This window comes from Panthera leo, chromosome E2 (genome assembly GCF_018350215.1).
Source record: "Panthera leo isolate Ple1 chromosome E2, P.leo_Ple1_pat1.1, whole genome shotgun sequence".
Taxonomy (NCBI): Eukaryota; Metazoa; Chordata; class Mammalia; order Carnivora; family Felidae; genus Panthera; species Panthera leo.
The window spans coordinates 3465343-3492570 of NC_056693.1; the positions used below are offsets into that span (position 1 = coordinate 3465343).

Below are 27228 nucleotides of genomic sequence, written 5' to 3' on the forward strand. Positions count from 1 at the left end.
CCTCCCCCGTTCATGCTCTGTCTCTGTCTCAAAAATAAATAAACGTTAAAAAAAAATTAAAAAATTTTTTTAAGTTTATTTTTCCCTTCATTTACATTATTTTTATTTATTTATGTATTTATTTAGTTTTTAATTTACATCCAAGTTAGTTAGCAGATAGTGCTATACTGATTTTAGGAGTAGATTCCAGTGATTCATCCCCTATGTATAACACCCAGTGCTCATCCCAACAAGTGTCCTCCCTTATGCCCCTTACCCATTTAGCCCATGCCCCCCCCAACCACTCCAGTAACCCTCAGTTTTCTGTATTTAAGAGTGTCTTTTATGTTTTGTCTCCCTCCTTGTTATTATTTTTGTTTCCCTTAAGTTCATCTGTTTTGTATCTTAAATTCCTCATATGAGTGAAGTCATATGATATTTGTCTTTCTCTGACTGGCTAATTTCACTTAGCATAATACACTCTAGTTCCATCCATGTAATTGCAAATGGCAAGATTTCATTCTTTTTGATTGCCAAGTAATACTCTGTTGTATATATATACCACATCTTCTTTATCCATTCATCCATTGATGGACATTTGGGCTCTTTCCATACTTTGGCTATTGTTGATAGTGCTGCTATAAACATTGGGGTGCAGGTGTCCCTTCGAAACAGCACATCTGTATCCCGTGGTTAAATACCTAGTAGTGCAATTGCTGGGTCGTAGGGTAGTTCTATTTTTAATTTTTTGAGGAACCTCCATACTGTTTTGCAGAGTGGCTGCACCAGCTTGCATTCCCACCAGCAGTGCAAAAGAGATCCTTTCTCCACATCCTTGCCAACATCTGTTGTTGCCTGAGTTGTTAATGTTAGCCATTCTGACAGGTGTGAGGTGGGATCTCATTGTGGTTTTAATTTCTATTTCCCTGATGATGAATGATGTTGAGCATTTTTTCATGTCTGTTAGCCATCTGGATGTCTTTTTTTTTATATGAAATTTATTGTCAAATTGGTTTCCATACAACACCTAGTGCTCATCCCAACAGGTTATCTCCTCAATGCCCATCACCCACTTTCCCTTCTTTCCCACCCCCCACTAACCCTCAGTTTATTTTCAGATCTTAAGAGTCTCTTATGGTTTGCCTCCCTCCCTCTCTTCCCTCCCCCCTTCCTCTCCCCCATGGTCTTCTGTTAAGTTTCTCAGGATCCACATAAGAGTGAAAACATATGGTATCTTTCTCTGTATGACTTATTTCACTTAGCATTATATCCTCCAGTTCCATCCATGTTGTTGCAAATGGCAAGATTTCATTCTTTCTCACTGCTAAGTAGTATTCCATTGTAGATATAAACCAGTTTTCTTTATCCATGCATCAGTTGATGGACATTTAGGCTCTTTCCATAATTTGGCTGCAGTTGAAAGTGCTGCTATAAACACTGGGGTACAAGTGCCCCTATGCATCAGCACTCCTGTATCCCTTGGGTCAATTCCTAGCAGTGCTATTGTTGGGTCATAGGGTAGATCTATTTTTAATTTTTTGAGGAACCTCCACACTGTTCTCCAGAGCGGCTGCACCAGTTTGCATTCCCACCAACAGTGCAAGAGGGTTCCCGTTTCTCCACATCCTCTCCAGCATCTATATTTTCCTGATTTGTTCATTTTAGCCACTCTGACCGGCATGAAGTGATACCTCAGTGTGGTTTTGATTTGTATTTCCCTGATGAGGAGTGACGTTGAGCATCTTTTCATGTGCCTGTTGGCCATCTGGATGTCTTCTTTGGAAAAGTGTCTATTCGTCTTTTGCCCATTTCTTCACTGGATTATGTTTTTTGGGTACTGAATTTGAGAAGTTCTCTATAGATTTTGGATACTAACCCTTGATCTGAGATGTCATTGGCAAATATCTTCTCCCCAGTGGGGACAGTTTTTATTTTTCTTCTTATGAGCTTTATGGACTTGCTGTTCACAATTGAGATTATAATTGATCTCAAATTAGTTGTGTGCTGTGATGTAGGGATCCGAGTTTACTTTTTATGTGGCTATCTAATTGATGCAGCACCGTTTATGGAAGACTGGTCTTTCCCTACTGCTCTGCACTGTAAGATGTTGACCTTGTGAGTCACCAGTGAGCTCGTGGTTCTGTCTCCTGGGTCCTTTGTTTACCTTCTACCAGTTTCCTATCATCTGCTCTAGTTTGTAGTAAGTCTTTGCCAGGGTCAGCACAAGGGTGAATCAAGTGAATGACACCTTAAATTGGGCCCTGGGATGGGGCACTTGGGTGGCTCAGTTGGTTAAGCGTCTGACTTCAGCTCGGCTCAGGTCATGATCTCACAGTTCATGAGTTCAAGCCCCATGTTGGGCTTTGTGCTGACAGCTCAGAGCATGGAGCCTGCTTCGGATTCTGTGTCTCCCTCTCTCTTTGCCCCTCCCCTGCTCATGCTCTGTCTCTCTCTCTCTCTCTCAAAAATAAGTAAAAACATTAAAAAAAAATCTTCTAGGGGCACCGAGGTGACTCAGTCAGTTAAGCATTCGACTTCCGCTCAGGTCATGATCTCACGGTTCATGTGTTCGAGCCCCACATCAGGCTCTGTGCTGACAGCTCCGAGCCTGGAGACTGCTTCCGATTCTGTGTCTCCCTTGCTCTCTGCCCCTTTCCTGCTCACTTGTGTGCACTCTCTCTCTCAAAAGTAAGTAAACATTCAAAAAAATAAACATAAAAAAAGGGATGGGGGGGCTGGCAGGTTACAAGAGCCAGAGGGTCAATACTGTCTGGTAGCGGAAGGTAACTCGCCTGTTCTTGATAGTCCTCATTTCTGGTCCTTTACAAAGTGTGTTTTCAAGTTGAGTTGAATCCCTGGCACCCCAACGTTGTCTCGTCGCGTAGCCTTACAGGTGCAGAGGAGCGAGACAGGAACGCGATGGAGAAATCCTCCATCCAGAAGGACACTCCTTGGCCAGGAGATGACGACGACGTTCACGACCATGTGACCCAGAGAAGCCAAGGGTTCCTATCCCTCTTGAACGCCAGGACGTCCACAGAGCTAATGTCACAGACGGTGGTGCTGCACGGTGCCGCGGGCGTCGGGAAGACCACGCTGGCCAAGAAGTGCATGCTGGACTGGACGCAGGCCGGCCAGGCCCGCGCCCGCCCCGCCGCCCTCTACCTCAGCTGCAAGGCGCTCAGCCGCAGGGGGCCGTGCACCTTGGCGGAGCTGCTGGCCGACAGCGCCCCGGGCCCGCGCGGGGCCCTTCCGCGGCTGCTCGCGCGGGCGCGGACGCTCCTGCTGGTCATCGACGCTTTCGAGGAGCTGCACGTGCCCGCCGCGGCGCTGGCGCGCGACCTGGGCGGCGACTGGGGCGCGCGGCGGCCGGCGCCCGTGCTCCTGGGGGGCCTGCTCAAGAGGAAGCTGCTCCCCGCGGCCACGCTCCTGGTGACCACGCGGCCCGAGGCCCTGGGGGAGCTGAGGCTGGTGGTGGAGCAGCCGCTCCTGGTGGAGGTCGAGGGGCTCTCGGAGCCGGAGCGCAGGGCGTATCTGCGGCGACAGCTGGGAGGCGAGGCTCAGGCGCGGCGCGCTTGGCAGCTGATGAGAAGCAACGCGGCGCTGCTCCGCCTGGGCTCGGCGCCCGCCGTGTGCTGGATGCTGGGCGCCTGCCTGCGGCTGCCCGCGGACAAGGGCGACGACCCGGGTCGCACGTGCCGCACCGCCACGTCGCTGCTGCTGCGCTTCCTGTGCAGCCGGTTCGCGCCCGCGCCGGGCAGCTGCCCGCGCCCGCGCCCGCGCCCCCGCCCCCGGGCCCCGCTGCGCGCCCTGTGCCTCCTGGCGGCCGAGGGCGTGTGGGCGCAGACCTCGCTGTTTGAGCCCCGGGACCTGCGCAGACTGGGCGTGCGCGAGGCCGACCTGCGCCCCTTCGTGGACCGCAGCCTCCTGCAGGAGAGCGGCGAGTGCGCGGGCTGCTACCGCTTCCTGCACCTGAGCCTGCAGCACCTCCTGGCGGCCGCGCTCTACGTGCTGGGCGGCGGCGAGGGCGGCCCCGGCTGGAGCGCTCGCGGGGTGCGGAGGCTGCTCTCCAAGGAGGAAGGGCGGCGGAACCCCCACCTGGCCCACGTGGGGCGCTTCTTGTTCGGCCTCGCCAACGAAGACAGGGTCAGGGAGCTGGGGGCCGCCTTCGGCTGCCCGGTGTCCACGGAGCTCAAGCGCGAGCTGTTGGCGTGCACCGTGAGGTCCCCCGAGAACGGCCCCTTCTCCTCGGTGACGGACACGAGGGAGACCTTGTGCCGTCTCTACGAATCGCAGGACGAACCGCTGGTGAAGGAAGCCGTGGCCCAGGTCACGGAAGTGTCCCTGCACTTGAAAGATCCCACGGACCTCGCGCACGCGTCCTTCTGCCTCAAGCATTGCGAACGGCTGCAGAAACTGTGTCTGCGGGTGGAAAAGGGCGTGTTCCTGGACGACGACACCGCGTCGGGGTCCGAGGCCCAGGCTGCCGGGTAAGGAGCCTCAAGGTTCACTTTGTTAATTGCCCCCGCCCTCAGCCTCCCACCCTGCGGCACCCGGAACGGGGCCGACTTCCCGCTCCGTGTGGCTGAGGGTCAGAACGGGCTTCTGGCCACAATTTCTCCTGCCAGCTTGCCACTCAAGGTGCAGGTCGTGATGTTCAGGTTAGGAATGGAAGCTTAGTGTTAATGGCACCAGGTTCAGGGTATCCCTAGACCATCTGGATATTTCCTTAACAATTTTTTCCTTAACAATTGTTTTTAAAAAATTTTTTAATTAAAATTTTTAATGGTTATTTTTGAGACCGTGAGACACTGTGAGTGGGGAGGGGGGCAGAGAGAGAGACACACACAATCCGAAGCAGGCTCCAGGCTCTGAGCTGCCAACGCAGAGCCCCACATGGGTCTCGAACCCAGGAACTGGGAGATCATGACCTGAGCCCAAGTCAGACGCTCACCCAACTGAGCCACCCAGGCGCCCCAATGATTCTCTTTTTCTCAAACTAGAGCCGCCATACCATACATCACACCCTCAGGACTTCTGTCTGGAAGTTTGTACTTGTTGACCACTTTGACCCATTTTATTCACATGCTGCCTCTGGCAACCACCAATCTGTTCTATGAGTTCGTGTTTGTTTCTTTTGGGTTCCATGTATAAGTGAGACCATTCAGTATTTGTCTTTCTGCCTTGCCAGGCTTACTTCACTTAGCGTAATGCTCCCGAGATCCATCCATGTTGTCACAAATGGCAAAATTTCCTTTTTTTTTTTTTTTTTTTTTTTTTTTTGTGGCTGCATAATATTCTGTCGCATACACACACATTTTCTTTATCCATTCATCCATCAGTGGACACTTAGGTTGCTTCCCTATTTTGAGTATTGTAAATAATGGTGCCATGAACGTGGGAGGGCAGATATCTTTTCAAGATAGTGATTTCATTCTCTCTGGCAAAATAGCCAGAAATAGGATTCCTGGATCATAGTGTAGTTCTATTTTTAAGGTTTTGAGGAACCTCCAGACATTTTCCATGGTGGCTGTGCCAATTTACGTTCCCACCAACAGGGCGAGAGGATTCCCTTTTCTCCATATCCTCGCCAACACTTTTTTTAAATTGTCTTTTGAGTCCAGCCATTCTGACAGATGCGAGGTGCATTTCCATGATGATGAGTGATGTTGAGCATCATTTCATGTGCCTGTTGGGCGTCTGAATGTCTTCTTTGGAAAAATGTCTTTTCAGATCCTCTACCCATTTTTAAGTCTTTTTTTTTTTTTTTTGACTTGTAGGTGTTCTTTACATGTTTTGGATATTAACCCCTTATCAGATGATATGATTTGCCAATATTTCCTCCCATTCCATAGGCTGCCTTTTCATTTTGTCGGTGGTTTCCTTTGTGGTACAGCCTGCCAGTTCCTACTCTTCCCATAAATGCTTTTCTTTGTTTTTTCTTTTAAATATAATTTATTGTCAGATTGGCTTCCATACAACACCCAGTGCTCATCCCAACAGGTGCCTGCCTCAATGCCCATCACCCACTTTCCCCTCTCCCCCACTCCCATCAACCCTCAGTTTGTTCTCTGTATTTAAGTCTCTTACGGTTTGTCTCCCTCCCTCTCTGTTTGTAACTATTTTCCCCTTCCCTTCCCCCATGGTCTTACGTTTCTCAAGATCCACATGTGAGTGAAAACATATGCTGTCTGTATTTTTCTGACTTATTTCACTTAGCATAATACCCTCCAGTTCCATCCACGTTGCTGCAAATGGCCAGATTTCATTCTTTCTCATTGCCATGTAGTATTCCATTGTATATATAAACCACATCTGTATCCATTTGTTGGTTGATGGACAATGTGGGCTCTTTCCATAATTTGGCTATTGTTGAAAGTGCTGCCATACATGGTTTTCAGCAGACGCTCTTGTCCGTCCCTTCCTTCTAGGTCACAGTATGACCATCTCTCTCTCCAGCTCTGGGCGGATCTCTGCTCGGTGTTCAGTTCAAACAAGAGCCTGTGCTTCTTGGATGTGAGCCAAAGCTTCTTGAGTCCCTCCTCCGTGAGGATTCTTTGTGAGCAAATAACCCGTGTCACCTGTCATCTCCAGAAAGTGGTGTGAGTAGAAACTAATCCCCAGGCATTTTTAATGTGGCAGCAGTCTGGATGCCTGACCAGGCTGACTAACCGGGTGCCCAGAATACAACATATTGACATGGCTCCTAGTGAAAGAATTGTATGTTACCTTGAGTTATTTTCATGAAACTTGGCCAAGTGTTTGGAGGTTTCCATACATCTGCTATGGGCATAGTTGAAACTCTCCTATAGGAAATATAGGTACATGCATGTCAGAAGGAGACCCAGGTGGAAATTGGGGGAAACAGTTGTTTTTTTTTTTTAAATATGAAATTTATTGTCAAATTGGTTTCCATACAACACTCAGTGCTCATCCCAACAGGTGCCCTCCTCAATACCTGTCACCTCCCCTCCCCTCCCTCCCACCCCCCATCAACCCTCAGTTTGTTCTCAGTTTTTAAGAGTCTCTTACGGTTTGGCTCCCTCCCTCTTGGGAGAAACAGTTTTAAATAATATGAATAAGGAAGCGTTGATAGGGCAATGGTGAATTTATAACTGGTATGTGGGATGGGATTGAGAAAGGAGTCCAGGTAGTGAGGTAGGTTGGGGCACAAGTAAATCATGATGGGGCCGCCTGGGCAGGTGACTGTTAGGGTATTCTTTAAAACCAATACATGTGCAAGTGATAAACTTTAGAAGTTGTGTTCAAAATTACAGACTGCTACACTGCTGAAACTCCCTACCATCACCTTCTCCAAACCAACATGCCTTAGAAAGTTTACTTAAGCCACCCGAAATGTGCTATATACTTGGAAGGAATAGCTCTGGCAAACATCAGTTGACTGTACCTGGTGATGTCAGGAGATCGGTAGCTTGCTTTTCTCAGAATGCCACGGGACTTGTGTGTTCAAAGTGATCTGACATAGGTTGGTGCCTGGAAAGATGTTAGTTTCTTCTGTATGGCCTTGAAAGTTTACATTGGTCTGGTTTTATAAGGCTTTACATGAGAAAACAAGAATTCGATGGCACCCATAACCTGTTCCACTAAGAGTTTTGGACAATGTAAGCAGAGGTCCTGAACAGCCGGCATCCGCCTTACTCTGGCACTCGGTGCTGAAAATTTCATTTTGAGGCCTCTTTTGGATAAACTGATGGGAATGTTCGTTATCTAAACATGAAGGGTCATGCGTTATTAGACCAGTTGTGGGTTTAGGGAGTGTTTTACAACAGGGGGATGGAGTGCCAGGTTTGGAGGTACAAAAACAGGAGAAGAACCTCTAAAAATATAAGTGTAAATGAAGATCTGCAATTACAGGGTAGAAGAGGCAGTCGTGGCGGGTGTTGAGTCGATGTCAAATTAGGATTCGTTAATGATGCCTCAGAAAGGCCCTGAAAGAAAAATTTCCCCCAGTTATTTCCTGCTGTGCACACAGGATAACTTAGGAGCTAGATTTCATGATGCATAACACCAGGTTGATTAACTCTTACTCTGAAGAAGGTGGCATAGAGTCCAGATGCCAGAAACAAAAAATCTTATCATTTTTTTTTTTAGTGCTGAATTGTTTCTTGAAGTCCACAGTTGGATTGGAGGAAATTCATGTTCTACTCCGTTTAAGATTTCTTGTAATCCTATTTAACATTCCACAATCCATGATTTGGCTATTGTTGATAGCGCTGCTATAAACACGGGGGTGCAGGTGCCCCTTGGAATCAGCATGTTTGTATCCTTTGGATAAGTACCTAATAGTTCAATTGCTGGGTCGTAGGGTGGTTCTATTTTTAACTTCTTGAGGAACCTCCATACTGTTCTCCAGAGTGGCTGCATCGGTTTGCATTCCCACCAGCAGTGCACGAGGGTTCCCCTTTCTCGGCATCCTTGCCAATGTCTGCGGTCTCCCGACTTGTTAACTTTAGCCGATGTGGCAAGCATCGGGTGACTCTTCATGGCCCATACCCTCAGGGAGTCTAGTTTGTTTTCTAACTCATAAACCATAACGTGCTGTAGCCTTAGTGGAAACACCTTTGTGGAAATGGAAACGGCTACCGGGAGTGGCAGTCAGAAATCCTTTATTCTTGGGGCGCCTGGGTGGCTCAGTCAGTTAAGCGTCTGACTTTGGCTCAGGTCATGATCTCGCGGTCCGTGAGTTCGAGCCCCGCGTCGGGCTCTGTGCTGACAGCTCAGAGCCTGGAGTCTGTTTTGGATCCTGTGTCTCCCTCTCTCTGACCCTCCCCCATTCATGCTCTGTCTCTATCTCAAAAATAAATAAACGTTAAAAATTTTTTTTTAAAAAAATAATAAAAGAAGTCCTTTATTCTTGCTAGGGAAGGTCAGTAGACATTGAGGGTGAGGGGAAGAAGGCTGTGAGCTGAAGGAGACACATGGCAGGACACAAAAACACAAGGAGAGCGCATTTCATCAGCATGAACTAAGACAACGGTGATGACCCCTTCAGCCGTCCTTGCTTTTCTTCTTTCCAGCCATCACTCTATTGACTCGCTCTCCTCGTCCGCTTTCCTGACCATCTTCCCCCGTCCACCTTGACCCCGAGACTGCTCACCTCTCTGTGTCCACAGCACTCAAGACGGAACCCCTTTTTGTTTTTCCCTAGGATCAAAAAGGTCTCCCCTGCCGATGCTTATCGGAACTTGTGTCTAGCTGTCATTGGTAAGAAGACTCTGACCTACCTGGTCCTGGAAGGTGGTAGCCACAGTGACAAGCTGCTGCTGCTGTTGTGTGAGCCACTGAAACACTCCAGATGTAACCTGCAGTATCTGAGATAGATCTCCCGGTCCTTGCTTTTCTCAGCAGTCATCTGATGCCGTGCGCTAGCTACCCCATGCCCCTGGGTGAACGGGAAAGGAGACAGACCTACTCGGATCGGATGCCACGTTAAACAGGGGACGTAGTCTCGAACAGAGGCAGAAACCCCATCCACATTCTTTTTTCTCCAGCTAGCTCGTCTTGTGCATTGAATAACGAGCCCTGAGGGCAAAGAAACGCCCAGAATTCTGCACTGTCCTCTGGCTCAGGGACATGGTGTCTTAGACTCCAGGTTGTCTACATGGTAGGATTCAGAGCAACCATCAACCCTAACTGACCACTCAGCAATACCACAGAAGCATCAAGTATCCTGGCCACTGGTATTTCACTGATTTGAGCAATTCCTCAGAGACCGCCCCCCCCACCCAATGAGCACTCTGATGATCATCACCCACCTAGGAAACCGTTTTTCTTTCCTTTGGTTTAGTTGGGTGGCAGCCTGAGGTACAGGCTAGCAGCACAGGTTTGTTTTGTTTTGTTTTGTTTTTGGATTTGAGCTCACTTCCAAATACCATTTTTTACCTCTAGGATTCTGAGCTGTTTCCTCATCCATAAAACGGGGTCTTGAGCATTGAATGAAACAGGAATATGACCTGTTTTGCACAGGGGGAAGACACAAAGGGTAGCTCTTTCCCTATGGATGATTTTTGATGTTGTTCCTCATTTAATTAGAAAAAAATGTTACTCTAAAGTTTTGATAAGTGATGTTTCTAAGTGGGTACACTAAACCTTGGCAAATGTCTGAATCAGAATCTCCCACTTAGGCTCACAGGATTTGAGACCCTTCACATTCCACCCTGTCTGTATTCCAATGACTTAAGCAAATTTATAACCTCTTCATTATAGGGTAATCTCTGAGGCCAGAAAGGTACTAATTTTAAGAACTCCCTATGGGGCGCCTGGGTGGCTCAGTTGGTGAAGCGTCTGACCTTGGCTCAGGTCATGATCTTGCGGTTTGTGATTTGGAGCCCCGCCTCGGGCCCTGTGCTGACAGCTCGGAGCGTGGAGCCTGCTTCTGATTCTGTGTCTCATCTCTCTCTGCCCCTCCCCCGCTCATGCTCTGTTTCTCAATAATATCACCTTTTGGGATGAGCACTGGGTGTTGTATGGAAACCAATTTGACAATAAATTTCATATTTAAAAAAAAGGGCAGAGTTTGAGCAGTAACAGGCCACGTTAGTGAAACTTCATGCCTAATTGTATTATAGATTTTTTTCTCTTACATGAGGTTGGATGTTGATCAAATGGCAATGGGGACATTTGAAGAAGCAAAGGAGATCAATTCTCAGTACTAATTCAGGTCAGGGTTGGGCACCTATTGGAGTAGAATGAAATGGAAATCCAGTATATAGTCTTCAGGGAAGCATAGTAAGCTGATGTGGCCTCTCTGTCCTCCCAGAAGAATGGCTTTCCCCCATTTATCTCACAGGCGGGGATCCTGTTCTGACACCACTCAGCAGTGGGCTTATTTCTTCTCAGCCCTTGAAGTCAACTAGTCCCTCACATGCCTGAACCTCACAGCAAATGAGCTTACAGATGGGAGTGCCAGGTTGCTGTGCAAGACTCTGAGACACCCCAAGTGCTTCCTGCAGAGGCTGTGGTAAGTGCCGCCTCCATTCCCGTGGAGCATCTCCACACTGGGTCTGGGGCCACAATGGGGAACAGCATTGGTAACACCTGGATTTGCTGGGCGACCCATATGGGGCTTCCCCCCGACATAGACCCCTAGCTCTCAGTTTTGCTCCCAGGTGGATAATTCAAGCATCTTTCTTGCCCTTCTCCCATTCCTGGTCCTTCGGGCTTTGATCATGAGCACATGTTATAGGGGGTGCTGAATTAACAAGAAGGGATGTCAGCCAAGAAGGCTGGGCTTTGGAAATGTTCTCACGTTCTTGCTACATGTGCGGTGCTTTTGCAGGTTAGAAAACTGTCATCTTACAGAAGCCTATTGCGAGGAGCTCTCTTCTGCTTTGATCGTCAACCAGGTGCTGACATACCTGTGCTTGGCCAACAACAACCTTGGGGATGGTGGGGTGAAACTTTTATGTGGGGGTCTGAGTCACCCTGTCAACTACAGAACCTGGTTTAAGTCTGTGTGTGTGCGCACCTGCATTCAGGTAGGACAGATAGGAGAGCACTTGATGATTCTACGTGAATGAAATTGGCAAGACCCTGGTACAAATTAGGGAAAGGACAGGTAGAAACAGATAGGAATATTCACATGCCTTTCAGAGCAGGGCTTACCTTCTGACCTCTTCCTATGTCGGAAATTTGGGATAGACAGTTGGTTCTCGGGTCTGATGTTTTGTGTATGTTTTTAAAGTCCACATGACCTACTTGTTCCTATAACTGTGAAGGGGTTGAGTTATGTGGTAGGGTTCAATACTTTCTTTCTTTCCTGAAAATGGCTAGATGGTAAAGATTTTAGACTTTATGGGCCATAGGGTCTCTCTTGCAAGTATTCAACTGTGCCATTGCTGAGTTGAACATGTAAGGAAATGAAGTGTGGTTGTGTTACACTAAAACCTTATTCACCAGAAACAGGTGGTGGGCTGGATTTGACCCATGGGCTGTAATTTGCTGATCCTTGTTATATGGGAATAATCCCAGCATGGGATACCTGTTCCCATTAGAAGCATAGTTAGGGTAACATTCAACAGACTGGGCAGAGTTAGAGGCTTATTTCTGTTCAGATTTTTTTTTTCTTGGCTTTGATTTCCCTGAGCTCCTTATTCTCCTGAGGGCACTTCTGTCTGCCCATTAGGCTTATGGCTTCTAGCTGGATTAATCTAGGCTCTCCTTTAATCCAGATGTGCTCCAGTCATTTAAGACTAAAAAGAGAAAACAAGTTTTCGGCTTATAGTGGCATATAAAGAAAATGAAAAGATCTAATGAATACTGTTTAGGTAGGACATAGGAAGAACACAAAATTCTACAAGGCTGTCTGTGTAGTGACATCATCATGTCTTTAGAGTTGGCTTAGGCATCTAAACAAACAATGTCCAGGGGCGCCTGGGTGGTGCAGTCAGTTAAGCATCCTACTTTGGCTCAGGTCATGATCTCGTGGTTCGTGAGTTTGAGCCCCTTGTCAGGCTCTGTGCTGACAGCTCAGAGCCTGGAGCCTGCTTTGGATTCTGTGTGTGTCTCTCTTTCTCTGCCCCTCTCCTGCTTGTGCTATCTCTCAAAAATAAATAAATGTCAAATTTTAAATAAAAAATGTCCAGTGCTCGTTAAGCTAACTCACTGTGTGTGAGGAACTTTACTAAATTTTACAAAGATTTTTAAAAAATTCTTACAACCCATGAGATAGTTACCTTTATTTCAGATTTACTAATTGGAAAACTAACACTTAACCACTTAGCTTGCCTGTGGTCACATCTATGTGGTAGGTATAAAGCCCCCTCTAGAAACTGAAATGCCAAAGATCATTACTTTAAATACATAGAGTTGATGTTGGACCAAGCCTCCACTTAGCCTACAAAACTCAATCTTATATTTTGTTTGAGTTCCCCTCCCTAAACTTCTCGGGTTCACCGATGACTTTAGGATTTCACATACTACAAAGCATGGTGTCTTTTGGTCTAGTTATCATCCCTGAACTTCAGGGTCTGTGGCCGCGGTTGCAATTATGCCATGGTTGGGGCACAGGGCTGGGACGGTTGATTACAGACCCACCTGCCTAAATGTACCATGTGACCATCCTTCTGTGTGGTCTGGCCTCCTAGTCAGAGGGCTTTGTAGAAGCCTAAGCTTGTAGGAAAGTCTACAGAGTTTAAGCCACAAACCCAGTCACTAGGTATCCGGAAACTTGAGCTTTTGGTACACCACAGTCCTGTTGGGATGATTTAAATACAAGCCATGAAATAAAATCTCTCTGTCTCTCTACAGCAAGAGTAGAACCCTGGTGGCCTAACCACACAGAAAATAAATGGGACCTCAGATTCAGTCTTGGGTCTGTCTGACCCTAGAGCCTAAGCTCTTGACTTATAGGACATGCTGCTGTTCTAGGAACATCTGTATCTTAAGCGTATGTCTGTGTCTGCATAATAAAAGGTGGCAGACAAAGGTCAGTTGAACCCTCTAACACTCAGGCAGGGTGGGCATGATGTAATGATTTCACGTGCACGTTTTCACGTACAGGCCTGCCTGAAAGTCTGTAGCTCACAGTAGAAGGTGTGTGCTGTTGGAAGGAGCAACCACTTTGCAGGGCGTAAGTCAGAAGGATCCAACGGTCTTTGCAGGTTATCACGTTGCAACATAACCAGACGTGGCTGTAGACACCTCTCAAAGCTGCTCCAGGAAGACTCCAGCTTAACAAACTTGGATCTGGGGTTCAGCCCCATAGCTACGGGACCGTGGTATCTCTGCGAGGCCTTGAAGAAGCCAAATTGTAACCTAAGATGTCGCGGGTAGGTACTTTGGCTCGTTTTTTAAGGTGCTGTGGAGATACGTAATCTTCCTGAGGTGTTTTAGAATGCAGACTGCAATAGTCTCTCCCCTCCAATTTAGGAGGCAAATCCCTGCAGAAATCCTAAGCACCCGGTTTACCTGTATTGACAGTCATTCAGAGGGCCTGGAGGAGTAGGCTAGAGGTGTGGACAGCCCCCAGTAGAGTGGGCTTCAGGGGCACACAGCTTCTGTGTAAGCAGGATCCAGTGAGCAGGACACAGTGGGCCTGCCTCAACTCAGTGATCAGGGGACCATGGATGGATACTGCCCCCAGGAAAGGCGGTGACTCCATCGATGGGACGGTAGGCTCCACACCACCTTCTCCCTCCCACGTCTCGGTCAATTGCATCTCACTGATGCAAAGTACTTTGCAACTAGAACACTATTGGAAAGAGAATCTGGGTCATGTAACAGCTTCTCTGCCCTTGCGGAGATGAGAAAGTACACCAGAACGCAGGGTGATTCTGTTTAACATCTTGGCTGTACTGGAGAACTCTTAAAATTCCTGATGGTCAGGCTGCCTCCCAAAACTGATGAAATTTAGGGGAAGTGGAACCCGGCATCCAAGTCTTCAGAGGTATTCCAGACGATTCCAGTTTTCACGAAGTTTGAGCTCCCTTGAATTAGACGTTGGGGAAGACGCTGAACAAGCAAATCCAGTGTCCACAGGTTAGGGTTGATCTTTTTTTTGATCATGGAACGAGGACCTGGCATCCTAGCCGAGGTATTGAACAGGGGCTCTGACCTCAAACTGGGGTTCAGATGCCATCTGATACTCATTGGCAGTGACATCCGATGTTCCAATTTCCCCTTTATGGAATGCATGATTCTATAGGATTCCTCCTCACGATTTCACACCTAACGCATTTATGGAGTTACTTTGTGGGCTCACCAACCTCGCGATAAAGTTTCATGCAGCAGGCGCGTGAATCCATATTTATTACAGAATCTCAGAGTGTTCCCTGTGACCAAGGCTCTTTGTGTCTACCTTCATCTCAGGCTTTTTTCCCCAGCTTCGGGCACATCTTCAACTGACTTTTCAGTTCCCAGAACACACCCAGCTCCTTCCCACTGTGCAAAGTCTTTGTTCTTACTCTTTGGTTTCCTTTGTTCTGGGTAGAGCACTCAGACCCTTCAATTTGCAGAGATATCTGCTAACATTTCACTTCTTAGCTTGGCTATTATAGGGGGCAACAAACTAGTTTCGATCATTCCAGATCTCCTGATTATCCTACCATGGTACACACATGGCATTTTCCTACCCAGTCACTGGGTCTATAAGTCTCTTAAAAAATGTGTATTTTTGTCAGGCATGGAGTGTGTGCATATGTGTGAGTAGGGGAGGGGCAGAGAGAGAATCCCAAGCAGGCTTTGCGCTGTTAGCTCAGAGCCTGACATGGGGCTTGAACTCATGAACTGTGAGATCCTGACCTGACCCAAAATCAAGAAATGGATGCTTAACTGACTGAGCCACCCAGCTGCCCCTATAATTTGTTAAATTGAAAATTCACACAAATATAAAATCCGCCATTTAAAAGTGTATAACTTGGTGGCTTTTGCTATACTTATTATCTGTTTTATCACCCCAAATGGGGACTCCAGACCTCTTGGCCCCTGGTGACATCTATTTTCTGTCTCCATTCTATACCTATCTTGCTATCCATATACAATTCAGTATATTCCGTATAAACAGAGTCCTACATACAGTAAGTAGCTTTTCGTGTTGGGCTTCTTTCAGTGAGTATATTTTCTTTTTTCTTTTTTTTTTTTAATATATGAAATTTATTGTCAAATTGGTTTCCATACAACACCCAGTGCTCAGTGAGTATATTTTCAAGATTGATCTACACTGAAGCAGGTATAAATCCTTCATTCCTTTATATGGCGGAACAATAGCCCATTGTAGGGATCTACCACAATTTGTTAATCCATTTATCCATTGTGAGTTTTATTTCCGAGGGGGATGGAATTTATTTCTTGTATCTGCAGTGCCTGTTACAGCACCTGGGGCAGCAGAATGATGGTTAGCGATGTGGGGCATAGACGTGCAGATGGTTCAGAACTCAAGGGTACATGGCTGAGGGGGCGGTCTGGCTTGAGTCAGCCCACTGGGCTCTTTATAAGCTAGCATGAACCGTATCAACCATAAAGGGTCCCACCCTCTGTTTCCCACTGGCAAACACATCTTTTAGTCTAGGAAGAGCTCTAGAACAAGGAGGCGAGGAACGGAGGCGATGTTCACATACCATGCCTTACTGAGTATAATTGATTCACTGGAAAGTCTAGGACAAAACAGTCCATCTCTTCACCAACTAGAAGGCTTCTGTCCTCTTCTTCCTGCTTTCCTTTCGCACCTCACGTTCATTTTGAGACCCTTCCTTCCAGACACCTAGCAGATGACCATCGACGCCTCCACTGCTTAACGCTCGCATTGAGGCCACCAACTCTCCCGTGGAGTGTGGCATGATCCCTGAGATGGCCCTTGATTTCCTGAAGTTTGTTCTCAACCCATCTCCCTGAAGTACCTGTCAAGCTTCAAGCCAGACCACAGGCAGCTGTTTCAAAAGACCCAAAAGCTCCTTCCCTGTGCCACTGCAGGTCAAATCTGAAGGTTTTTCCAGGAGTCTACAAGACCCTCCCCCAGCTTGGCATTTCAGCTACAGTGAAATTGTATCAGTGGCTTAGGTCCCCCACTTACCATAATGGCCCACTCTCCTCCTTTTACTTTTTTTCTCCTATCATCTCCCCAATGAGGGATTCACCAACCACCATAAAGCTACCGAATGCTTCTCTGGCCAGTTGACCCTAATCCTGCTAACGTGGCTTCTCTACCACCATCTACTGTCTTCCACGTTCTGAGGGAAGTCTGATGTCACTAAAATAAGCTCCATGAAGAAAATAATTTTTTTCTTTCCTATCTTCACTACTAGGTCCCCAGCCAGCAAAACGAGTGCATCTAGCAACACGGTAGGTTCTAAGTGAGTACTGACTGGGTCTCTGTGCTTTTTCCCCACAGGCTCTGTGGCTGCTCTGTCACCCCTTCCTGTTGTCAGGGTCTTGCACTGGTGGTAGTCAGCGCTCAGAGGCTGGAAACTCTGGACCTGAGCTGGAATACCTTGGGGCAGAGCGGAATAATGATGCTCTTTGAGGCTTTAAAACAGAATAACGGCCCCTTAAAGATACTCAGGTTGGAGATGGATGAATCTAGCATGGAAGTCCAGAAGCTACTGAAGGATGTAAAAGACAGCAATCCAAATCTGACAATCGAAAGAAGTGATGCCAGAACCACCAGATCCCCACGGTGCGACTTTGTCTTTAATACCCTGAGATCCTTCTTAATGACTACCTGTCTTAACGGGGGTGATCTGAGAGCTCTAAGACCCACCATGAATGAAGACCAGAGGGTCAAATGTTAATCACTGGGTCAAATAGGTACAATTTAGTGCTGGCTTTCCCTCTCTGGTTTCACAGTAAATTCTGCACAAGTCACATACCGACTTTATGTCACAATGTCTATCTCACAAGGACACAAGCATAATAAAAGACAAAGAACTTTGAGGTTGTGCTTATACGCCTGAGACCTAACTTAGACTTAACTTTATACTTGGTATACTTTGTCTAGGAAGAAATATTACTTAGTTCACCGATGGTTATGTTGGTTTCTTTCATTTTTCTGCCCTCGCTCAGGTATTTCTTGGCCAAATTAAAAATTTTTTAATGTTTATCTTGAGAGAGAGAGAGAGCACGAGCAGGGGAGGGGAAGAGAGAGAGGGAGGGAGGGAGAGAGAGAATCCCAAGCAGGCTCTGTGCCAGCACACAGGGCTCAAACTCATGAACCGCGAGATCATGACCTGACCTGAAACCAAGAGTCAGACGCTTTTTTTTTTAATTGGAAGAATATTTTTATTAGAGTCAGATGCTTAACGAACTGAGTCACCCAGGCACCTCTCTTGGCCAAATTTAATAGGTGCCTGATGGGTCTACATGATCAGTGTGGTGTGTACCCTCCTTAGTCAGTTTTAGGATATTCTAAGCCAGAACTTTTTCTGTAAAAAGCCAGATAGCTAAAATGTTAGGTCACTCTCACAATGATTCCACTTTGCTATTGTAGGGTGAAAACAGCCATAGACAATTCATAAATAAATGGGCATGGCTGTGTTCCAATAAAACTTTATTTATAAAAATAGGCAAGGGGCCAGATTTGGCCTATGGGCCATAGTTTGCCAACCCATGTTCTAATCTATACTAATACTTATGAAATACAAATCTGATCGCATCATTGTTGTTTTTAACCTTTCAGTGATTGTGTGTGTCTGTGTGTAATCCATTGCATTAGAAACCACAGCTTTCCCTGTTACCACATCCCTATTGCTGATAACTCAGAGAGGGTGCAAAGGCCACTTTCGAACTTTCTTGAAAAAAAAATGCAGAATCACCATTTAGCACTAATCCCCAGGCACTGACAAAAGTGGGTGATCTATATCCTCACTTGATTTTTCTACCAAACTTAAAGTAGTCCAATCACGTATCTCTGAGGAATGACAACACTGATATGGGGATGTTACAAAAACAGTGACCTACAGTTGGTGACTTAAGCGGAGAGCTTAAATAACACAGAACTGCTTCCTTTGGATTTAGGATAATATTTTGGTGAAGTTTTCTTCCCTGACATTTTCACGTGATGGATCTATTAAAAAATCCCAAATTTTTAGGGGAGACAAAAAGGTCTTTCTAAAGCCTCATTCTTGAAGAATGATTGCCTGCCATATAATTGAAAGCTGACAGGTGTTGTCCCTCAGCATTTTGAAGGTACCATTCAATGCTTTGTCCTTTATTGTGGGTGTTGGGATTTCTGCTAATTGCCGCTACTTTGTAGTTGATTATTCCTTTCATCCTGGCTGTTGTCGAGATGATCTCCTGTCTGCACACTGACTTCTTTTTAAAAACTTTAAAAAATATGTATTTATTCTTGAGACAAAGCACAAGCAGGAAGGGGAAGAAAGAGAGGGAGAGAGAGAATACCAAGCAGGGTCCATGATGACAGCACAGAGTCCGACGCAGGGTTCGCACCCACAAGCTGTGAGATCATGACCCGAGCTGAAGTCAGACGCTTCACCGATGGAGTCTCCCAGGCGCCCCATGTACACTGATGTTTTTGATAGGGATTTCATTTCCTACTTTTTATTTGCTTTATGCTGTAGGGATTCAGAATTTGGGGGGAAAAAAACCTCAGCTCAGCCCCTTTATCTCTTTGTGTATTGTCCCCCTTCCAAGTTCTAGATCGTCTCCTCGTTTCATCTTTTCATCTCTCTTGTGCATTTTTCTCTGGGCTGTGTTGTGGGTTAAGCATCACATTAGTTCGTTGAAAGAGAACTAGTCAGCCAGAAGTTAAAGTCCACAAATCAACACAGCATTCTTCTTTCTATCTCAAGGGTGGAAACAGTGTGGCTTAATGTAGCAACTCAGTGGTACCAGGAAGGACCTGGGTTTTTTTTTGTTTTTGTTGTTTTAACTATTTGGCATGACCATTTCATTAAGATAAATCTGCTCCGTGCTCAAGGTTGCTGTAGTATTGGGTGTTCCACCCAGCAGATACCAGTTCACTAGGCTTCTGCATAACTGTGTTTACTGGGGTGTGGACAGACAAGGATTTCAGGGAAAGAGGCCGTGGAGGATTTGCGTCGGGCTCAGGAGAAGTGATCAAGTTATTGGAGGCAGTGCTGAGTCAGAATCCAAGTTTCCACTTGGATACGGGGCCTTTAAAAAAAAAAAAAAAAAAGATACAAACATTGTGGCGGCTGGTCCCGACTGAACACGTCTGGCTCAGACCCTGTGTTGGATATTGGGTATTTAAAATACGTTTTTGCTGAAACGTTGCTGCAGCCCTCCAAACGCCCCCCAAAAGGTCCTATTATCTTACCTATTTGTAAATAAACACGTTGGATTCAACGGTCCACTATGACATAGCATCTAAGAAGCAGACAGACTTGGGGCGCCTGGGTGGCTTGGTCGGTTAAGCGTCCGACTTCGGCTTAGGTCATGATCTCACGGTCCTGAGTTCAAGCCCCGCGTCGGGCTCTGTGCTGACCGCTCAGAGCCTGGAGCCTGTTTCAGATTCTGTGTCTCCCTCTCTCTCTGCCCCTCCCCTGTTCATGCTCTGTCTCTCTCTGTCTCAAAAATAAATAAACGTTAAAAAAAAAATTAAAAAAAAAGAAGCAGACAGACTCGAAACCAAGCTACATCGTAAAGTTTAGCTTCCTTTGTGCAGGAATTTAAAAGTCTTAAGGATTTGGGGTCAAACAGCATAAAATTTTAGTGGTTCTCAGGAGTGACTTTGCCACCCATGGATCATTGGACAACGTTTGCAAATATTTTTATTGTCACAACTAGAGGGTGCTCCTGGCATCTAGTGGGCAGAGCCCGGGGATGCTGCTGGACATTTACAAGGCACGGGACAGTCCCTGCAACAAAGAATGAGCCACTCAAAATTTCAGTTGTGCTAAAATTGAGACCCTCTACAGGCTCTGCATTCATTACTACAGACTAAGTGTCCTCAACCAGGGGATACTTCACAATGTCTGTAGACTTTTGGTGATAAAATACACATATCAAATTTACCACTGTCATCACTTAAAAGTGTGCAATTTAGGGGCACCTGGGTGGCTCAGCTTATGCGTCCAACTTCGGCTCAGGTCATGGTCTCAGAGTTCATGGGATCGAGCCCCACATTGGGCTCTGTGCAGCTCAGAGCCTGGAGTCTGCTTTGGATTCTGTGTCTCCTTCTCCTTCTCTCTCTCTCCTCTACTTGTGCTCTCTCTCAAAAATAAACATTAAAAAACAAAAAAGCCAAAAGTGTACAATTTAGCAGCAGTTAGAGTTCTGCTAACCATCCTACGACACACACGACAGCCCCATAAAACAAAACCAAAAAAAAAAAAAAAACAAAAACCCAGAAACACCCATAAACACAGAGAATAAACAGGTGGTTGCCAGAGGAGAGGTGGGGGAGGGGGGATGATCAGCATAGGTGAAGGGGTTTAAGAGGTACAAACTTAGAGTTACAAAATAAGTCACAGGGATGAAAAGTCCAGCAGAGGGAATATGATCAACAATATTGCAGTAACAGAAATTGACAGATAGTAGCTACACTCGCAGTGAGCATCGAAGCGCATAGAATTGAAGCCCAGTGTTGCACACCTGAAGCTAATCAAACGTCGTCAATCATTCCTCAATAATAACGATAGAAAAACTCACTCCATCTTTCTGAGGTTGAAACCCCCGCAGCAGCGGACAGCCCGCCAGGCCTCCTGGCTGATCTGAGGTCCTCAGGGCACTGCACCACGCTGGGTAAAAACACCAAGGAGGAGGACTCTACTCTTCCTTCTCTATCTTTCAGACAGCAGGTGTGTGTGTGTGGGGGGGGCACTGCCCACACCTGTGCCTCCAGCAGACCCCCGCCCCCAGCCTCAGCCCCTCACTAGCTCAGCTCTGCAGGCGCCAGTGGGCCTCTGGGCTGAACCTTGCACCTCCTACCCTCCAAGCCTGCAGAGCCTGGGGAATCGAAACAGAAAGTGCAGGACCATCCTGTGCCCGGGAAAGGACAGACACCCTGCAGGTGTGGGGTGATCTCACCTGGGCTTCTCTTCCAGCGCTGAGTCCCAGGGGAGGATCCCGGCGTCGGAGGGTCAGTCCTGTCCCCAACCGCACGCTTTGTTGACCCTCTTCTTGCTTAGCACGGAGTAGCTGGGAAAGACAGATGTGGGTTAGAAGCTCACTTCTCCTATGAAAAGAGTGCAGAATTTGGCATGGAAAGCTGAATCCTCAGGAAGATTCAGGGTTTGATCCTCCTTCCCAGACACTTGCTAGACCTTCTCTTTCAGCTCATCCCAATTTCATGATTGCAAACAGGTTACCTGAGAATGCCACGTGTCTGGGTCAATCCATGATAGACCCTGGGAGGGGGGCAGAGGTGGAACATTCCATCATGCATCAGGGGGGGAGCCAGAAGTGGAACATTCCATCACAGACCCAGCCAGGGGACAGCAAGAGGTGGAACATTCAACCATACACCCACGGGCAGCTAGAGCTGGAACATTCCATCATAGACCCAGGGGAGCAAGAAGTGGAACATTCCTTCATGAGCTAAGGGGGGGGGGGGAGCCAGAAGTGGAACATTCCATAATGGGCCAAGGGGAGGAGCTAAAAGTGGGACAATCCATCACAGACTTGGGGGGGGAGGGTAGCCAGAAGTGGAACATTCTATCATGAGCTAAGGGGGGGGGGAAATCCAGAAGTGGAACAATCCATCATAGACAGAAGGGGTAGGGGAGAACCCGAAGTGGAATATTCCATCACAAACCCAGGAGGGAGCCAGAGGTGGAACATTCCACCATGGGCAAAGGGGGTGAGCCAGAAGTGGATCATTCCATCATAGACCCAGGGGGGAGCCAGAGGTGGCACATTCCATCATCGACCCAAGGGGCAGTCAGAAGTGGCACATTCCATCACAGACCCAGGGAGGAGCCAGAAATGGAACATTCCACCATAGACAGGGTGGGGAGGGACAGCCAGAAGTGGAACAGTCTATCTTTGGACAAGGGAAGAGCCAGTGGAACATTCCATCATGGGCCAAGGGGAGGAGCTAAAAGTGGGACATTCCATCACAGACCGGGGGGGGGGTAGCCAGAAGTGGAATATTCCATCACATACCCATGGGGGAGCTAGAAATGGAACATTCCACCATAGACAGGGTGGGGAGGGAGAGCCAGAAGTGGAACAGTCTATCTTAGGACAGCCAGTGGAACATTCCATGATAGATGGGGAGGGGGTGCTGGCGGAGCCAGAAGTGGAATGTTACACAACAGACAAGGGGGATAACCAGAAGTAGAATGTTCTATGGCAGACCAGGGTGGAGCCAAAAGTGGAACAACCCATCATAGACCTGGGCAGGGGGAGACAGAAGTGGAACAATCCATCATAGACCGGGGGGGGGGGAGACCCAAAGTATAACATTCCATCACTAGCTAAGGGGGGGAGCCAGAAGTGGAATATTTCATCATGGGCCAAGGGGAGGAGCTAAAAGTGGAACATTCCATCACAGACCTAGGGGGCAGCTAGAGGTGGAACATTCCATCATAGACCAAGGGGGGGCCAGAAGTGGAACATTCCACCATAGGTTAAGTGGGGAGCTAGAAGTGGAACATCCATCATGGACAGAGGAAGGAGGCAAAAATGGAACCTTCCATTATAGACAGAATGGGGAGGGAGAGCCAGAAGTGGAATAGTCTATCTTAGGACAAGGGGGGAAGCCAGAAATGGAATGTTCTACGACATACAGGGGGGGAGCCAGAAGTGGAACATTCCACAACAGACAAGTGGGGGGAGAGCCAGAAGTGGAATGTTCCACAACGGACAAGGGGGGAAGCCAGAAGTGGAATGTTCCACAACAGACCAGGGTGGGGAGCCAGAAGTAGAACGTTCGAATAAGGCGGGGAGCCAGAAGTGGATCATCCCATCATAGATGAAGGGGGGAACCAAAAGTGGAACATTCCATCATAGACCCAGTGGGAAGCCAGAAATGGAACATTCCATCACAGACCCAGGAGGGAGCCAGAGGTGGAACATTGCACCATGGGCCAAGGGGGTGAGCCAGAAGTAGATCATTCCATCATAGACCCAAGGGGGAGCCAGAGTTGGAGCATTCCATCACAGACCCAGGGAGGAGCCAGAGGTGGAACATTGCAACCTAGACTAAAGTTGTAGCCCTCACACTTGGGTAGGGAGAAACCCGCAGTATGCAGAGCACAGGTACAATGCACTCCTTGAGGACGGATGCAGACAGACTAGGGAAATGCCCTTCTTCCTGAAGAGGCAGAGGCCCCTGTGCATAGCTCAGGACCCCAGGAGCAGACAGCTATGCTGATGGGTGAGTGGAACTCACTGGGACAGAGCTGGGCTGGGCTCTCTCCATCAGATCCACTGCCCAATATCCCTTCCTACATCTCTGCCCACTGGGGTTCTCACTCAGACTCTCTCAGAGCTTGCCAAAGTCCTGCTCTGACGCCCAGGCTAACCTCCCGGATCTCTCTCTAGCCCCCGTGGTTCTCACCTTGGGGTGATTCTTCTCCCACCCCATCAATGTCCAGAGACACTGTCTGGCTGTCACCCTTGGGAAAGAGGGTTCTACTGGTGTCTGGCGAGTAGAGGCTAAGATGCTGTTAAACATTCTGTCGTGCACAGGGTCAGTACTCCCTACCCCTATAACAAAGAATGATCTGGCCCCAAATATCAGTAGTGTTGAGGTTGAGAAACACTGGCTTAGATGATTCTCTGCCAGAAAGTAAGAACCACCTTGGACCATTCAATCTGGAACAGATGCAGGGTTGCACTCCAAGGCAATTCTCCAGACTCAGCTGAGTCAGACATCTCTGTATTGTAGAGGACTAGCCATAGGTCTCATGTCAATGAGAAGAGATAAATCAAAGCTGGAAATGATGCATAAACAAAAAACGATACATTTTACAAAGAAGGAAGTTTAAAAGTCCTCTATCTGGCCCTGCTGACTTCATCACCCCCTTCCCCGAGCTCACTTCCTGCAGCCACGCTGGGCGCCCACTATTTTCCCAAGCATGCTTCCTTCATTCCGCATGCACTGTTCCCTCTGCCTGGAGGTGGGGGGCGGTCACCAGCTGTCCCCTGGCCGGAGCTCATGCAGCTCCCCCCCCAGCTCCTCCCACCACCCTGTTTATATCCTTCTGGGCCTGAGTTTCTTAACTAGGGGTAGTTTTGTCCCCAAAGGGACATTGGCATTATCCGGGGTCGCAGGTAGGGGGGTGCCCCTGGCATCTAGTGGATAGAGGCCATGGATCCAGCTAAACATAATGCTCAGGACAGTCACTGCTATGGACTGAACTGTGCCCCCTCTCCCCCAGAGGTATAAGTTGAAGCCCTAATCCCCATGGGACTGCATTTGGGGCTAGGGTTTTTAGGAGATCATGAAGGTGAAATGAGACCATAATGATGGGCTTCTAATCTGACAGGAGTGCCAGTCTTACCAGAACGGGAAGGGAGAGATCTCTGTCTCCCTGTGCCCACACCAAGGAAAGGCCATCTCCCCAGCAGGAAGAGGCCCTTATGTTGGCCAGCACCTCAATCTTGGACTTCCCAGTCTCAGGACTACAAGGAAATAAGTTTCTGTTCTTAAACCACCCAATCTGTGGTATTTTGTTATAGCAGCTGAGCTGATTTAGGGAATCCCCCCACAGTACAGGATCATCTGGCCCCGGATTAGAGGGGTGCAGAGGTTGAGAGGTGCCCCTAACATGCTGCATTTGGGGGTCTCAGACGTGCATGTGCAAGCCGAGATGTCCTGGTGGGTGTCTGACTTGCAGGCAGGTGACCGTCCTGGTGTTTCACACTATCCACAATGTTAGGTAGCAATTTATATAACAGTTACATTGTTACCTTAAACAACTACCACCGTGTGAACATATGATTTAGATGCAGGTATGGTATGTGCGTATGTAAGGAAATAGCTAATCTAAACATAAAGGTGCTTGACAGAAATATCGAGGACATTGTGTGTTGGAGTTTCCAAGGGCTTTTAAATGGATTATAGGAATATAGAGGTCAAAAGCATTTAGCAAAAAACCCAAAAAACAAAACACAAAAAGGCATTTACCGACTATGACTCATAAACCAAAGTGCAAGTTGCAGTATAACATATATCAGAAAAACACCGTGACTTGAATACAACTAAAGAAATTATACATATAACATATAACATATAACATATAACATATAATATGGGCATTGAACACTCTTAAAATCTATAAGGCAATCTTTTAAAAATATTTATGTGTAAGAGCTCTTTACCTGATCAGAATTCCAAAAGGCAAACTGACTGTCAGAAAGGACAGTTGTTAGGAGAAATAATAAAAGTCTGTATATCTCCACCAATAAACTCATGAATCATAAATGTATCATTACCTGCTGATTTGTGTAGCACTTCATTCAGCAGCGAGCAGGGCACAAGCATAGATATAGAAAAGCGACTGTGAACTGGGGCACCTGGGTGGCTCAGTCGGTTGAGCGTCTGACTTCAGCTCAGGTCATGAGCTCGCAGTCCGCGGGTTTGAGCCCCGCCTTGGGTTCTGTGCTGACAGCTCAGAGACTCCAGCCTGCTTCTGATTCTGTGTCGCCCTCTCTCTCTGCTGCTCCCCCGCTCATGCTCTCTTTATCAAAATAAATAAAAATTTTTAAAAAAAGAAAGAAAAGCGACTGTGAACAGAGCTGGGATTTTTCCAAATTAGAACAACTTTGGTGGTAGGAAAATGATGAGTCCAGGTTGGTTAGAAGATACCGATAAAATAACCCAAAGATTCCCCCCCCCCGCCAAAAAAAATGGGGTTCAGAGAGACGGATTCGATTTGAGCATGTGTCTTAGAGAAACTGAAACTGTGGCATTAAGTGAGATACACCCATACTTGTGTCCAGAGAAAGGCGGGTCTACCGTGGAACCCACAAGCCCTGAGGGTGGAGATCCTTTCAAAGAGGAAGTGGTCCTACCACTGGCAAAGGAACAAAGGTGAGCTGGGAGGCATCCACCGCAAGTTCCAGAAGGCCCAATAGCGTTTTTGGTGTTTTCTTCACAACAACAGCTTCAGCGGAAGTATGGAGGTGGAGAAACCAGATCTCAGAGGGTTGACACCTGAGTGCGAGAGGCTAAGCAGAACGCTGGTCTTTAGAGCCACAGGCCAGTAAGAGTAGAGGGGGTGGGCGCTTCCCCACATAACCGTCTGTGTTCTGAAGCTTGAGCTCTCATTCCTAACTCAGGGTTGGAATAGTTGGGCCCTGGGGGGACTGAGTACCCCGTCCTGATGACATTGCTAACAAGGAGATACTGTTTTTCCTTTTGGCAAATGGAAGGTAGAAACAGAGAGGACATAGCTTGGCTTAGGAACACAGGTTTTATTAATTTATTTTTTTCATCATTCCCCATCTTTTAAAATATAATTTATTGTCATATTGGTTTCCATACAACACCCAGTGCTCATGCCAACAGGTGACCTCCTCAATGCCCATCACCCACTTTTCCCTCTCCCCCACCCCCCATCAACCCTCATCTCGTTCTCAGTATTTAAGGGTCTCTTATGGTTTGCCTCCTTCCCTCTCTGTAACTGTTTCTTCCCTCCTTCCCCTCCCCCATGGTCTTCTGTTAAGTTTCTCAGGATCCACGTATGAGTGAAAACATACGGTATGTGTCTTTCTCCCCCTGACTTATTTCACTTAGCGTAACACTCTCCAGTTCCATCCACGTTGCTGCAAATGGCCAGATTTTATTCTTTCTAATTGCCAAGTAGTATTCTATTGTATATATAAACCACATCTTTATTCATTTGTCAGTGGATGGACATTTAG

At 47.3% G+C, this 27228-nt stretch overlaps 1 protein-coding gene and 1 long non-coding RNA gene across 2 annotated transcripts; one reads left to right on the forward strand and one right to left on the reverse strand.

The window, feature by feature from the left end:
• The first annotated feature begins 2898 nt into the window (after positions 1 to 2898).
• LOC122208804 (NACHT, LRR and PYD domains-containing protein 2-like) lies at positions 2899 to 17535 on the forward strand. The gene is given in 7 exon segments (XM_042920259.1): positions 2899 to 4469; positions 6411 to 6581; positions 9149 to 9328; positions 10790 to 10960; positions 11279 to 11449; positions 13602 to 13769; positions 16826 to 17535. Coding segments are annotated over 7 exon segments (2832 nt in total). The 3' UTR covers positions 17226 to 17535.
• Positions 17536 to 21073: 3538 nt separating this feature from the next.
• On the reverse strand, positions 21074 to 25929 carry LOC122208563. Its single transcript, XR_006197283.1, has 3 exons — positions 25798 to 25929; positions 21442 to 21552; positions 21074 to 21152 (listed from the first exon to the last, which is right to left on the reverse strand). It is a non-coding gene; the product is annotated as an uncharacterized LOC122208563 (long non-coding RNA).
• Positions 25930 to 27228: the final 1299 nt, after the last annotated feature.